The following is a 14,975-nucleotide window of genomic DNA, read 5'->3' as shown; positions in this document are numbered from 1 at the left end:
CTCTTCATATACCCATCCAAATTCCTTTTAAATGTTGCAATTGTACCAGCCTCCACCATTTCCTCTGGCAGCTTATTCCAAACATGTACCACCCTCTGTGTGAAAAAGTTGCCCCTTAGGTCTCTTTTATATCTTTCCCCTCTCACCCTAAACCTACGCCCTCCAGTTCTGGACTCCCCCACCCCAGAGAAAATACCTTGTCTATTTATCCTAGCCATGCTCCTCACAATTTTGTAAACCTCTATAAGGTCACCCCTCAGCCTCTGACACTTCAGAGAAAACAGCCCCAGCCTATTCAACCTTTTCCTATCGCTCAAATCCTCCAACCCTGACAACATCCTTGTAAATCTTTGCTGAGCCCTTTCAAGTTTCACAATATCTTTCCGATAGTGAGGAGACCAAAACTGCATGCAATATTCCAACAGCGGCCTAACCAATGTCCTGTACAACTACAACATGACCTCCCAACTCCGGTACTCAATACTCTGACCAATATAGGAAAGCATACCAAACACCTTCTTCACTGACCTCCACTTTCAAGGAGTTATGAAACTGCACTCCAATGTCTCTTTGTTCAGCAACACTTCCTAGGACCTTACCATTAAATGTATAAGTCCTGCTAAGATTTGTTTTCCCAAAATGCAGCACCTCGCATTTATCTGAATGAAACTCCATCTGCTACTTCTCAGCCCATTGGCCCATCTGATCAAGATCCTGTTGTAATCTGAGGTAACCTTCTTCACTGTCCACTACACCTCCAATTTTGGTGTCATCTGCAAACTTACTAACTGCACCTCTTATGCTCACTTCCAAATCATTTATATAAATGATGAAAAGCAGATGATCCAGCACTGATCCTTGTGGCACTCCACTGGTCACAGGCCTCCAGTCTGAAAAACAACCCTCCACCACCACCACCCTCTGTCTTCTACCTTTGAGCAAGTTCTGCATCCAATTGGCTAGTTCTCCCTGTATTCCATGAGATCTAACCTTGCTAACTAGTCTCCCATGGGGAACCTGATTGAACATCTTACTGAAGTCCATACAGATCATGTCCACCATTCTGCCCTCATCACTCCACTTTGTTACTTCTTCAAAAAACTCAATCAAGTTTGTGAGACATAAATTCCCCCACACAAAGCTGTGTTGACTATCCCTAATCAGTCCTTGCCTTTCCAAATGCATGTACATCCTGTCCCTCAGGATTCTTCCAACAACTTGTCCACCACCGATGTCAAGTTCACTGGTCTATAGTTCCCTGGCTTGTCCTTACCACCCTTCTTAAACAGTGGCACCACGTTAACCAACCTCCAGTCTTCTGGCACCTCACCTGTGACCATTGATAATACAAATATCTCAGCAAATGCCCAGCGATCACTTCTCTACCTTCCCACAGAGTTCTAGGGTACACCTGATCAGGTCTTGGGGATTTATCCACCTTTACCTGTTTCAAGACATCCAGCACTTCCTCCTCTGTAATCTGGACATTTTTCAAGATGACACCATTTATTTCCCTACATTCTATTTCCTCCATGTGCTTTTCCACAGTAAATACTGATGCAAAATACCCATTTAGTATCTCCCCCATTTTCTGCGGCTCCACACAAAGGCACCTTGCTGATCTTTGAGGGGCCCTATTCTCTCCCTAGTTACCCTTTTGTCCTTAATATATCTGTAAAAACCCTTTGGATTCTCCTTAATTCTATTTGCCATAGCTATTTCATGTCCCCTTTTTGCCCTCCTGATTTCCCTCTTAAGTATACTCCTACTTCCTTTATACTCTTCTAAGGATTCACTCAATCTATCTGTCTATACCTGACATATGCTTCCTTCTTTTTCTTAACTAAACCCTCCAGTCTTTGAAGAAGGAGGCCATTTGGTGTGTTCTGTGGTGGGACTGGTCCTCCTGGGAGCAGATGCAATGGAGGCGGAGGAATTCGGAATAAGGGGTAGCATTTTTACAGGAGGCAGGGTAGGAGGAGATGTAGTCCAGGTAGCTGTGGGAGTTGGTGGGTTTTTAGAAGATATCAGTGTTGAGTCAGTCACCGTTGATGGAGATGGAGAGGTCCAAGAAGTGAAGGGAGGTGTCTGAGATGGTCCAGGCGAAGTTAAGGTCAGAGTGGAACGTGTTGGTGAAGTTGATGAACTGTTCAATGTCCTTGTGGGAGCACAAAGTGGCGCCGATATAGTCATCAATGTAGTGGTGGAAAAGGTGGGAAATGGTGCCGGTGTAACCGCAGAAGATGGACTGTTCCACTGGCCAGACATTTACCGCCGCGACTGCTACAAGATCTGCTGCTGCCAAAACCTAACCAGAACATCTCTTATGCCTCCGTAGCTGCCACCATCACAACCACTTCTGCCCACACTGACGCTACTCACCTGAACACCGCTGACAGAATCGTCTGCAATTCCCCGCTCCCCGCCGCGGATCCCACAGTCACCACCTCCATCCACCTGACGCCCAGGATCAGCATCACTTCCATATATGACGTCTCTCCTGCCCCTCGACTACCACGCCCACTCCAGTTACAGACTCCACCCCCACTCCCAGCTCCAGCCCTACACCAGGTCCTGGCTCCCAGACCTGCCATGTTTTCACCATCCCCCCCAGACCTCCCCCTCACTGAGGACAAATGATCAGTCCTCAGCAAAGGCCTTACCTTCACCCCCTCTGTCCCAGATCAATGAATTCAACGTGTGTTTGTGACATCGAACACTTCTTCTGCTGCCTCCACCTCCGGGCTTACTTTTTCCACCAAGACTCCTGCCCACCTTCCTAGGACCCCTTCTCTCACCTCCAACACACTCCATCCACCTGAACACCCCATGCCGGGCTGTTACCTGCCCTCAATCTCTTTATTTCAAACTGCCAATGGGACATTAACCGCTTCAACCTGTCCACACCCTCACCCAGTCCAACCTCTCACCCTCACAATGCACAGCCCTCCATTCCCTCTGCTCCAAACACAACCTCATCATCAAACCAATGGACAAAGGGGAGGACACACTGTTTGGTAGTTTGGCGTACTGACTTCTACACTGCTGAAGCCAGGTGCCAACTCGAAGTCACCTCCTCCTACCATTGCTCGACCATGACCTCACACCCCATTACCAAACCATCATCTCCCAGACCATACACAACCTCATCACCTCAGAGGACATCCCACCCACAGCTTCCACTCCACCCTCTCCTCCCTGACCTATCACCTTCATTTCCTCCCCGACTCACCCCGCACCACTCGGTTCTACCTCTTACCCAAAATCCACAAGCCTGACTGCCCCGGCCGACTCATTGACTCGGCCTACTCCTGCCCCACCGAATTCATTTCCACATACCTTGATACTGTCCTATCTCCCCTGATCCAGAAACTCCCCACATATGTTCAGGACACCACCCACACCTTCCACCTCCTCAAAGACTTTTGTTTCCCTGGCCCCCAACGCCTCATCTTCACCATAGACATCCAATTCATACATACCTCCATCCGCCACCTCCATCTGCCATCCAAACTTTCTGCACCCAGTCTCCCCAATGTAGAGGAGACCGCATCGGGAGCAACGGATACAATAAATGATATTAGTGGATGTGCAAGTAAAACTTTGATGGATGTGGTATGCGGTCTCCTCTACATTGGGGAGACTGGGCGCCTCCTAGCAGAGCGCTTTATGGAACATCTCCGAGATACCCACACCAATCAACCACACCGCCCCGTGGCCCAACATTTCAACTCCCCCTCCCACTCTGCCAAGGACATGGAGGTCCTGGGCCTCCTTCACCGCCGCTCCCTCACCACCAGACGCCTGGAGGAAGAACGCCACATCTTCCACCTCGGAACACTTCAACCCCAGCTGATGAAGGGCTTTTGCCCGAAACGTCGGTTTTGCTGCTCGTTGGATGCTGCCTGAACTGCTGTGCTCTTCCAGCACCACTGATCCAGAAGCTCAAGGGCTGAGGCTGCTTCAGCACTACCTCCTGTATCCCTCTACATGCCTCACTTGTTGTAATACACTCTTATCCCTGGTCACTGCCCAGATTTGAGGTAGTTAATGTAAGGGGTGTGAATGCCTCCTAAAATACATCATCCAGGTAACCCTCCCTCTCCCTGATGTGTCACAGTGTACACTTCAATAGTAAGAACATGGGAGAAGATGCTCAAGCCCTGTTTACAAAAATGATTGAGTTTCCAGTTGCCTGCAGCTTCAACATAGCAGTTTGTTTCCTGGCCAATATCTTCGTTTCAGGCTTGCTGCAGTGCTCCAGCCAAGCTCAGCGCAAACTGGAAGAACATCACCTCACTTTCCATTTGGGGACCTTGCAGCTTTCAGGATTTAATATCAAATTCAACAATTTTAGGGCTTGAGTGCCTTCTCTCATGTTCTTACCTCAACCCCCACATCACATTGGCTGCTACCACACACAACCCTTTGCCAGCTACTGTTAGTCCCCTATAGCAGCTATTCATTCTCCTGGGCTGACCACTATCCACTCCTTTGTCCAACTGTTGTTATCCCTCTTTGGGCTCTATCTCCACCTATTGATCACTCCTCCATCTTCCCCCACTCCATTGTTTGCATAAATCCCAATGCTTTCATCAGTTCAGAAGAAGGGTCAGTGGACATGAACACTGATTTCTATCCAGAGATGCTGCCAGACCTGCTGAGATGTAGTGACTAATGTCTGACATGACAAACTCAGCGGTCTCAAACTGTAACAATACTTGTGGGAAACTCCAATTGAAGGCAGAGCAATAACGAAGGCTTTTTTTTGTCTAGGAGATATATGTGTAAGTCTAATACTTGTTGCTATTATGCGGGTGATACAAAAAGCAAACAGAAAACAATGAAAAAGTTAATCAATTGTTTATTATTGTAACATAGGTCGGTACATTCCAGTTTGATGAAAATGTTGAACAGTGATATTTTCATATTGTTCCTTTTAACATCAAAATGAATTGTCATATTGTTTCATAAAGGAATTAATGACCATAAAACTGAATATAACTGACAGTAGCTTTATGATGGAAAATTAATTGCAAATTGCAAATCAAACTGCCAAATAAGCCACTGGAGAAAATACAAGTCTGAGCAGAGGGGATTGAAACATTTAATTTTCAAGCAGAAGTTTAGTCAAGAATAGTTGGTGGTATTTAACCAGAACATTTTATAAGGAATTTAATAAACATTTAGGGATGAAGTTAAATGATAGGAGGAACAGTGAAGTGCTTTAGATAGATCTGATTAGCACCAGTATAATAGGCATGCTGTGCGCTGCAATTTGTATATGCTTCTCTAAGTGTGAGAGTTTTACCACAACATTACGCATCTCTAATGTCTACTTTGACGATAGCTTTCTTCTCGTTGGACATAGTAGCTGAAATGACCACGTTTCCTTTTCTGATGTTCAGAGATGCATTCCCTTTGCCCAGAGAAGTCTTAGTGAAGTTTGGCGATTCGGTCAGCTCATTGTACATCTTAGTGTACAAATTGTTGTCAGTGGCAATTGTCCTATCAGGGACATACAGAGCGTACTCAATGCTATACTTGCTGTAGTCATAAGGGTTGGAGACCAGCAGTGAGATTTGGGTGTTGCTGAACTTGTAGGTTAACACCCCAACAGTGCCACAGGCAGTGTATGGGGTTTTGATGAACACACATATTCCGCTTTCCCCTGGGTTGATGCTGGGCGAGGGAGGGCTGCTCAAACGGCCACTGTAATGGTAGGTCCTGTAAGATATACATTGCATTATAATCTTAAACATATGATACTTCCAAGCATTGTTTAGGTTAAAACAACTGGTTTTTGTGTAGTGCCCATAACAAGGCATCCCAAGTTGTTTTTCAACATCATGATTATAAAATCCCTACAGTGTCGAAGCAGGCCATTTAGCGCATCAAGTGCACACTGATCCTCCAAACAACATCTCACCCAGACCCAACCCCCTACAACCCTGAATTTCCCATGAACAATTCAACTAATCTACACATCTTTGGATTGTGTGACGAAATCAGAGCAAACTCCATGTAGACAGTTGCCTGAGGCTGGAATTGAACCTATGTTGTTGGCTTGGTGAGGCAGCAGTGCTAACCACTGAGCCGCTGTGTTGCCCTTTTGAGCATTTGAAATCAATCACAGAAGAGCATATTCGGGCGGGTGATTAAAAACTTGCTTGAAGAGATTGACTTTAAGGAGCATATTAAGGATGAAAAGAGCAGAGGAGAGGCAGAAAGGTTCAGGGAGGGTATTCCACAGCTTAGGATCTTGGCAGCTGCAGCCACACCCGTCAATAGTTGGATGCTTGGATGCTTAAAATCAGGATTGCCCCAGTGAAAATTAGAGAAGCACTGAGATCTCAAACGGTCGACAAGTTGGAGGAGTGGTATTATATATATAGAGAGAGAGTGAGAGAGAGAGGGTGAGAACACGGGGGAATTTGAAAGCTAGTTTGCCAATTTTAAAATGCAGTCATTGCTTAAATACATTCACAATTTACAATTTCCATAAGCAGAAGATGATGAGTAATGAAGATGGAAAAGAAAATAAGCCCGTTAGGATAATTTTGCGCACACTGTTTAACTGAAATCATTAACTAACCCAGCTTTTTAAAAAAGATTCAAAGTGAGATCTGCAGCCAGCAAGTACAGGGGTAAAGAATGGTCAATAGGACTTTGCAGAGTTTTGGATGAGATCAGGTTATGGGATTCAAAAATTGGAAGCCAGTCAAAAGGAACCAGAGCTTTGCCAGAATTCAATGCCAATCTATACCTCAAAATATTCACTTGTGTTTTTCTTCAAGATTTAGATTATTATGAAATTTTCTGGTCACAATCTGTCTAAAGTATTAAAGTATTAAACTATTTAACTGTGCAATTATGTTTTCCTTGTGCTGTCACATTGGCTGTGATGGAGTTAATGTTCAGATAAACATTAGTCACTTTTTTAAAAAATCTCCACTTTAATGTTACGAGGAACAAGAAAGTCAGCACTGGGTGTAATGTCAGCATATGCAATGAACATTTACATTAAGCACTGCAAAGTATTTAGTTCTCGATGTTTTCCCAAGAAATAATTGGACATACATATTGCTGTACTTACACAGGCTCAGTTAAAGGATAGCTGCTTTTGTTGGTTATTTCAACGGCCACACATCTGGCAGAATCAATAGTCTCAAGTACGCTTTCAACTGATTTTGACATTCTGTATAACCTGTAAAAAATTAGGCCACCCTTATCAGTAGAGCCATGTAGAAGTCTATGTCTCAAAAGAAAACCTGAATAGTCATAAAACTCCTTTACTCACTGTGTTTTGCGCCAGTCGGTAATATTCTTATGGATACGATGTTGTTCTCTGCACCTTTTCAAAGAAACTGCTTGCTTTTCAGACTAGGGTGGGGAGGGAGGATGTTGGGCGTTTTGAAAACAAGGCTACGCCCTTACCATGCATCATCTCCAAGTCTGGAAAAAATGTTTCACTCACTGTTGCCAATCTGCAAACACAGCATGCCAGATTGCAGCTTGAAATTCCCCCAAACCATATCAGGAAATAGTCTGCAAACACTAAACTCTCTAAATTCATGAGAAGGACAGCCAGGGAGAAGTTGAATTTGATTTCAATTTGAAGAGATTTGGGAAAAGTGAATATTCCTCAAAACTTAAGTTTGTACTGAAAGAATTAATGTGTGTTCTTGGGGTCGCAGCTAATTGTAGATCTGGAATTTCCTCACTAAATGTTTCCATCTTACTACCCTCTTTTAAGACACTCTTTCAAACGCAGCTCTTTGAGCAAGAATTTCACAACCTTTTCTCACTTTTTTGATTTCTATTTCCTTTTTTACTGATTTATCAATTTGTGAAGGACAGTGGGAAGATTCTGCAAAATATTGCAGGCTGGCTATTGACAAAGAAACAACAGCAAGAAAGCGTTGAAACAATATATTGCCTTTAATGTGGTAAAATATGCCAAGGTATTTCATGACAGCATTGTCAGGAGTCAGGAAGGCGATGGAATATTTCCCACTTGTCTGGATGTGTGCAGCTCCAACAACACTCAAGAAGTTTGATACCATCCATCCAGGGCGGCACGGTGGCACAGTGGTGAGCACTGCTGCCTCACAGCGCCTGAGACCCGGGTTCAATTCCCGCCTCAGGCGACTGACTGTGTGGAGTTTGCATGTTCTCCCCGTGTCTGCGTGGGTTTCCTCCGGGTGCTCCGGTTTCCTCCCACAGTCCAAAGATGTGCAGGGTCAGGTGAATTGGCCATGCTAAATTACCCGTAGTGTTAGGTAAGGGGTAAATGTAGGGGTATGGGTGGGTTTCGCTTCGGCGGGTCGGTGTGGACTTGTTGGGCCGAAGGGCCTGTTTCCACACTGTAATGTAATCTAATCTAATCTAAAGCAGTCTGTTTGATTGGCACCACATCCACAAGCATCCACTCCCTCCACCACTGACACCTCAGTAGCAGCAGTATGTCATATCTACAAGATGTTTTGCAGAAATTCACCAAAAATCCTCAGACAGCACCTTCCAAAGCCACAACCACTTCCATCTAGAAGGACAAGGGCAGCAGATACATGGAAATACCACCTTCAAGTTCCCCTCTAAGACACTCACCATCCTGATTTGGAAATATGTCACTGTTACTTCACTGTCATTGAGTCAAAATTCTGGAATTCCCTCCCTAACAGCTTTATGGGTCAAGCCACGGCAGGTGGATTGCAATGGTTCAAGAAGACATCACTACTACCTTCTCAAGCGCAACTAGGGATGGGCAATAAATACTGGCCAGCCAGGGACACCCAGATCCCACAAATGAATAAAAACAATTGTGGTTCATTGTTGCCCGGTAATGTTAAGTTTCTTATTCTGTTCCCCAGTTTGTAAATCTGTCCATATCATTTCCTAGTCAGAAAATCCAACCCTTTTTCCTTCCTCTCGAACTGCTTAGGGAAAATAGGAAATGAGATATTGAGAGAGAATTCCTTCTTTAATGTTATGAACCCAAGTAAGAAACTGGATAAAAAACATAGGAACACAAGACCAAAGCAGTTGGAACAGGAGTAGGGCATTCAGCTCTTTGCCGCTGCTCTGCCCTTTGATAAGATTATGACTGATCTGATTGTGGTACAACCCTGTATTCATGCCAGTCCTGCATAGCCCTTTACATCTCTTGTTTACCAAAAAATCTCACTTAAAGGTCTTCTATTTGACGTTCTTTTATTTTAATGTCAGTAAAATTAATATCAGCAAGTTAAATTATTGAGCATTACATGACTTGTTTTAATGTTGTTTCCTGTGTTACCCAGTTGGTTCCTCTCCTGATCTGGAACCTCTGATATATTACACTTTCTCTTCCCTACCCTCCAAGTTTCAGCTTCTCCCTACTCCCCAGCTCTTACCACCAACCCTTCCCAATTCCTGACCTTCGCACTGGGACCACTACCCCACCCTCTGAGATTGTGGTTTTTTTTAACCCCTTGCTAATTCACCTGTTTCCTCACTGTTTCCTTCCTCTGGGCTTGCGGTCCTGTTCTGGATCTAGATTCAATCCGAAGCTGGAGCTGCAGTCTCGTGTAAGTGTGAGCCCAGTTGGTTTGGAAATGCTGAGACTTTCACAATTCATATGTTTTTTTTAATTCTCCAATCGACTGCTGCCCTCTCCTGAACTCTCTCTCTGAGCCAGGGCTTGAGAGAAGAGAACAAAGAACAGCTTTGAAACATATATTTGTTTAAAAAGCACAAGTCAAGGGGAAGGAAGCAGAGAGAGGGAAGAGGCTACAACTTGGAGGGTTAGAGGTGAGCAGGGTGGGTCGAAAGTGGTCAGCGTCATAAATCTTCTTCCATCCTGGCTCTTGTGTTGGTCCAGATTGCTCAGCGTAGTGGCAACAACACTGGATTGCTGCATTGCTCTTACCTCTTTCTGCAAAGATGGAATTGCATATTTCTGGCCAGGAGTTCAAACATTCTTCATAAATATGAAAAGATTTCACTCAGCACAGGTTCACCTGGGAGGAGGTGGGGGAGGGCTTGACGGGCGAAGGTCAGAAGGTAAGTGATTAGGTGGGAGTCAAAGTGCTGATAGTTTTGGAAGTGGTCTGAGAATCATGGGAAGAATCAGAGAGGTGCTGGGGAATTGAGATTCAGAGAATCATAAGAGGGCTAAAGAGTCAGGATATTTGTTCTGGATTCCCCAGCCAGGGGCAAGTTTTATTCAGCACCTACCATGTAAAGCCCTTGAATAATTGGATATGTGTCAAGAAGATGATCGCTCATTCTTTTAAACTCCACAGAATATATGTTAATTTTCTCTGACTCTGCTCTTGGAACAAAGCCCTCATCCCAGAAACCAGTCTAGTGAATTTACATTGCTCTCAAGCTAATGAAAGCTTGTCCGTCTTCGGGTAAGAAGCTTAAAACAGCACACAGTGCTCCAGATGTGGTCTCACTAATGCTCTTGGGGTATTTAATAAAGGAGCTGTGTAAATGCAAGCTGTTGTTGCCTTGTGGTAATGAGTCACAGCTGGACATTGCTTTTACATCAAGTAAATCCGACAAGTCTTCTCTGCAAAAGTTAGTTTGAATTATGTAGAGATGTTTTTGATTCTGGTTAATCCACTGGTATGTGATTATTTGTGGAATAAAAAACATTGCATGGTTTAGCTTTAAGATCTGTTGCTAAGCATACTTTGCAATCAAATATCCCAGTAATGGCATTATTTTGGTGTGTTTTTAATGTAACAACTGAGTATGATATTTCAGTCAAAGTATGACTCATTTCCTTCTTTCCAATTTTCTCTCCTTCTGGTCCCACATCATCTCCCCACCCCAGAACCTGTCTCAAAAGCACTGTCTGCAGCAATTTCCACACTAGCCGTGGGCATCATGGTGGCACAGTGGTTAGCACTGCAGCCTCACAGCACCAGAGACACCGGGTTCAATTCCTGCCTCAGGCGACTGACTGTGTGGAGTTTGCACGTTCTCCCCGTGTCTGCGTGGGTTTCCTCCAGCTACTCCTGTTTCCTCCCACAGTCCAAAGATGTGCAGGTCAGGTGAATTGGCCATGCTAAATTGCCCGTAGTGTTAGGTAAGGGGTAAATGTAGGGGTATGGGTGGGTTACGCTTCGGCGGGGTGGTGTGGACTTGTTGGGCCGAAGGGCCTGTTTCCACACTGTAAGTAATCTAAAAAAAAATCTAATCTATTTTGCCTAGGAGAAAGTGAGGACTGCAGATGCTGGAGATCAGAGTAGATAGTGTGGTGCTAGAAAAGCGCAGCAGGTCAGGCAGCATCCGAGATGCAGGAGAATCGACGTTTCGGGCAAGAGTCCTTCATCAGGAACGAGACCATTTTGCTTAACCTGTCATTTCTTTAATCCTGTTCACTGGTGGGATTATCACGAAATCAGATCTGAACTTCATTATCAACTAACCGAATGGTCAGAACAGCACACTCTGGCACAAGTCATGAAATGGGTCTTTGAAACTCATCACGTTTCGTATTTAAAATTTGTCATATTTTCCAAATTAACTCAGAAAATTTGGCAGAGCATATCATCACTCTTTAAACCATACTGTAGAACAGCAATGGAGAATCCTTAATATCAGAACATCGACAGCATTGCATTTGGGGCCTGTTCCTCCTTTGGAGTTCATTATACAGCACAATAACACATTAAAATACGTTCACCTTTCCTGATTCCTCAAATACCCGATCATACATCATTGTGATATTCACACACAATGTGAATTAATCACAGGCCAGATTTCCTCCTCAGTTGTCACGGGTCCAAATCTGAAAGAAAATTTCAGATTGTATTCTATCTTTGTAAATATTATTTTAACTTTGGGCATTGTTTAAAAGATAATTGAAGCTAGTTTTTACTCACTGTTTCCAACAGTAGTGCATTTTCCATTTGCATTGGGGTGGGACAGAGACTGAAGGAGAAATGACCTTTGTAATGTTTACATTGTTGTTCAAAGACTTTGAAGTTGAAGTTCCTCTGAGGTTATGTCAGTGTATCCTGGGAAGAGCAGTGTAGTGATTGGAACAATGTCAGCCAGGTGAACCTCATAGAATATGAGTTCCCAGATTGGGGCTGTTAACCTGGTTCAGTCAGGGAGCTCTGGCTGACAGATAAGAAGAGGTGTGTCTGTGGGTTCTGTTCACTCTAGGAGCTGGCTCTGTGTTAGCTGGGTCAGTGTCATGTACTATGCACATGTAAATAAAGGGTGACTTGGTGACGGGATACCGGCCTTTTTTAGTTATATTAGACAGCAGCCATTCTGTTCATTCCTGCTCTTATGTCAGGATTTTCCCCTGGAAGTGGTGTTAGGAAAATATGATTGGGTGTTGCTATAATTACAAATGAAGAGGAAAACCGTCTTGTGATATTCCGGATATCTTAGCAAAGCTGGATTGAAGGAATGCTGGTGTGTTTTGCATTTGGCGCAGACAGCAATTTCAAATAAATTTCCCTTTGATATGAACAATGCTTTATTGAAGGAATTAGCTGCATCAAAGTTATTCTTTGCACCCCCATTTGGGTTCTGCTGCCAGTTTTTCTATTCTCCAGCTGATATCATGATGTATGCTATCTAGAAATATAAACCATCGCTATGTCCCTCTTTCCTCTCCCAAATACAGGTAATACCATAGTAATGACGATTAAAGCATTGAATACAACTGAAGAAAAATGTGGCTTTTTTCAGTGAAGCAGAAACTTGCACAAAGCTTGGAAAGGGCAAAACTTCCCAAAGATTATACATCAGGCTCTGACGTACTCGCACAAGCTTATTTTTAAAGGAGAAATACACTGAACACAAAAGATCTCCTGACAGCCAGGAGAAAGAATAGTTTCCTGGTTACCTCCTTTATTCCATTATCAATCCATTTTAAACTTTTGCAAATCCTGAGGGAGTGAAGAGGAGACATGGCTCGGATTTTCCATTGTACATGGAAGATGTTCCTGGGGACCCTGCGGAATGCCAACTTTAGCAGACTTGGAAGGAATTGCCTGGGAAATTAGATTTTCCTCTGGGCAATTCCTCTATGCTGGCATCTATCCAAAAATCTCCATAAAGATTGGAGATTATGGATGGTTCCAATGAAATTAAATAAAATAGTTACTCAGACATAGTTGAACTATGAAATACATAATCCATCTCCTGGGTAACTATTAAATTGACCCATGTTTACGTCACTCACACACACACACACCAACACACACACACAAAAACACACATTTCCGACCACCCATCAGATCCTCATCCTGAACAACACTTTGCCACAGCCACTATACCCAACAAGCAATGCTCCCATTCCCACCTGACCACCTCCCTCTGCCAACATCAGATCTACCTCACCTCCCCAGTTCTCTGGCCCACAGCCCTGGCCCTTATACCCCATCCAATCTGACCCAATCCCTGAAGCCCACCACCGCTACTGCCACTGGAACTGAACCCCTGCCCTCCAAGTCAAAGCCATTGTACCCTCACAGACCCCTCCCATCCATTGCCAACCCGAGCTTCCCTCCTCCCATTGGACCAGAGTCAACACCCAACCTCCACACCCCAGTGCCAGACCCAATTACTCTGACCCACCTCAGCCCATCCTGTTATCTTGCATTTGGCATTTTTCCCCTTGGCACCATACCCTCTTCCCGCGGATGATATCCAGTTGACACACTACCCCCACCTCAACCATCTACTTACCTTGCATCCTACCCAGTTGGCACCCTACCTGGCACCCTACATTCCCAGCACCCTAACATCACATTTACCTCTGTTTTGACAGCAGCTGTTTAAGTGGCTATCAGGGCCAATATATTTCAGAATATGATAGCAGACAGTTGAGGAAACCTCTCAGAAATGCGTAGCTCTCTTGTTTCGTAAAACTAAAGGTGAGGCAATCTGTGTGGATTCCCTGAAAATTGGGCCCAATCATGATACCTGGTTCTGATGGATACAGGTGTGGGAGTTAAGGAAAAATCCTCAGATTTAAAATTAACAATCATATGACTATCAATGACCACTGTGGAAGTAGATGCCACACTGTTTCATTGTACAATCCAGGCTTCAATCCTAGAAATAGGGAGGTAAAAACAATGACTGCAGATGCTGGAAACCAGATTCTTGATCAGTGGTGCTGGAAGAGCACATCAATTCAGGCAGCATCCGAGGACAGGCAAAATCGACGTTTCGGGCAAAAGCTCTTCATAAGGAATAAAGCCTAGAAAGCCTGGCTGTAATGTTTAGACTGCACATCCAGAGGCCTGATATGTGAAAGTCACTTCTCTCGATCCATCTTATCAACTTCCATTAATATTTTGAAAACGTTGCTCAAATTGCCTTTTCAAGACCTAACTTTCAAGGAATATAACACCAACTTAAGTATAATTTCTAATAGCGTATCCTACCAATGTCGGATCTGTGACATTAATGGGCAGGAAGTGCCTTTGCCTCTCACTGGGGAGGAAGATTTGCCCCACAAAACAGTTGTCCAATCTGATTGGTTATCAGCTCTGCTATCCCAGCTGATGTCAGGATGACAGCTGGGTCCCAGACTCTAAGTGCTGAGAGCCCAGGACCATGGAGAGAAAGTCATAGAATCATAGAGATGTACAGCATGGAAACAGACTCTTCGGTCCAACCTGTCCATGCCAACCAGATATCCCAACGCAAATCTAATCCCACCTGCCAGCACCTGGCCCATATCCCTCCAAACCCTTCCTATTCATATACTCATCCAGATGCCTCTTAAATGTTGCAATTGCACCAGCCTCCACCACATCCTCGGGCAGCTCATTCCATACACGTACCACTCTCTGCGTGAAAAAGTTGCCCCTTAGGTCTCTTTTATATCTTTCCCCTCTCACCCTAAAGCCGATTCCAGGGAAAAGACTTTGTCTATTTATCCTATCCGTGCCCCTCATAATTTTGTAAACCTCTATAAGGTCACCTCTCAGTCTCCAACGCTCCAGGGA

General features: G+C 44.3%; 1 protein-coding gene across 1 annotated transcript; it reads right to left on the bottom strand.

Annotated features, from left to right (window-relative positions):
- Positions 1-4,847: 4,847 nt before the first annotated feature.
- Positions 4,848-7,443, bottom strand: LOC122562989 (DELTA-thalatoxin-Avl1a-like). Its single transcript, XM_043716289.1, has 3 exons — positions 7,301-7,443; positions 7,097-7,207; positions 4,848-5,727 (listed from the first exon to the last, which is right to left on the bottom strand). The coding sequence occupies exons 2-3, from the start codon at positions 7,195-7,197 to the stop codon at positions 5,319-5,321; spliced, it is 510 nt and encodes a 169-aa protein (XP_043572224.1). The 5' UTR covers positions 7,198-7,207; positions 7,301-7,443; the 3' UTR covers positions 4,848-5,318.
- Between the last annotated feature and the right edge of the window lie 7,532 nt (positions 7,444-14,975).

The sequence above is a fragment of the Chiloscyllium plagiosum genome, chromosome 26 (assembly GCF_004010195.1).
Source record: "Chiloscyllium plagiosum isolate BGI_BamShark_2017 chromosome 26, ASM401019v2, whole genome shotgun sequence".
In the NCBI taxonomy this organism is placed as follows: Eukaryota; Metazoa; Chordata; class Chondrichthyes; order Orectolobiformes; family Hemiscylliidae; genus Chiloscyllium; species Chiloscyllium plagiosum.
The sequence above is the reverse complement of the archived record's forward strand: the minus strand, read 5'-3'. Positions and strand labels throughout refer to the sequence as shown.

Coding starts and splice junctions, on each gene's coding strand:
- LOC122562989 (XM_043716289.1), bottom strand. CDS start 7,197: ATGTCAAAATCAGTTGAAAGCGTACTTGAGACTATTGATTCTGCCAGA. Junction 5,728..7,096: donor TATCCTTTAACTGAGCCTGT/GTAAGTACAGCA, acceptor TATATCTTACAG/GACCTACCATTACAGTGGCC.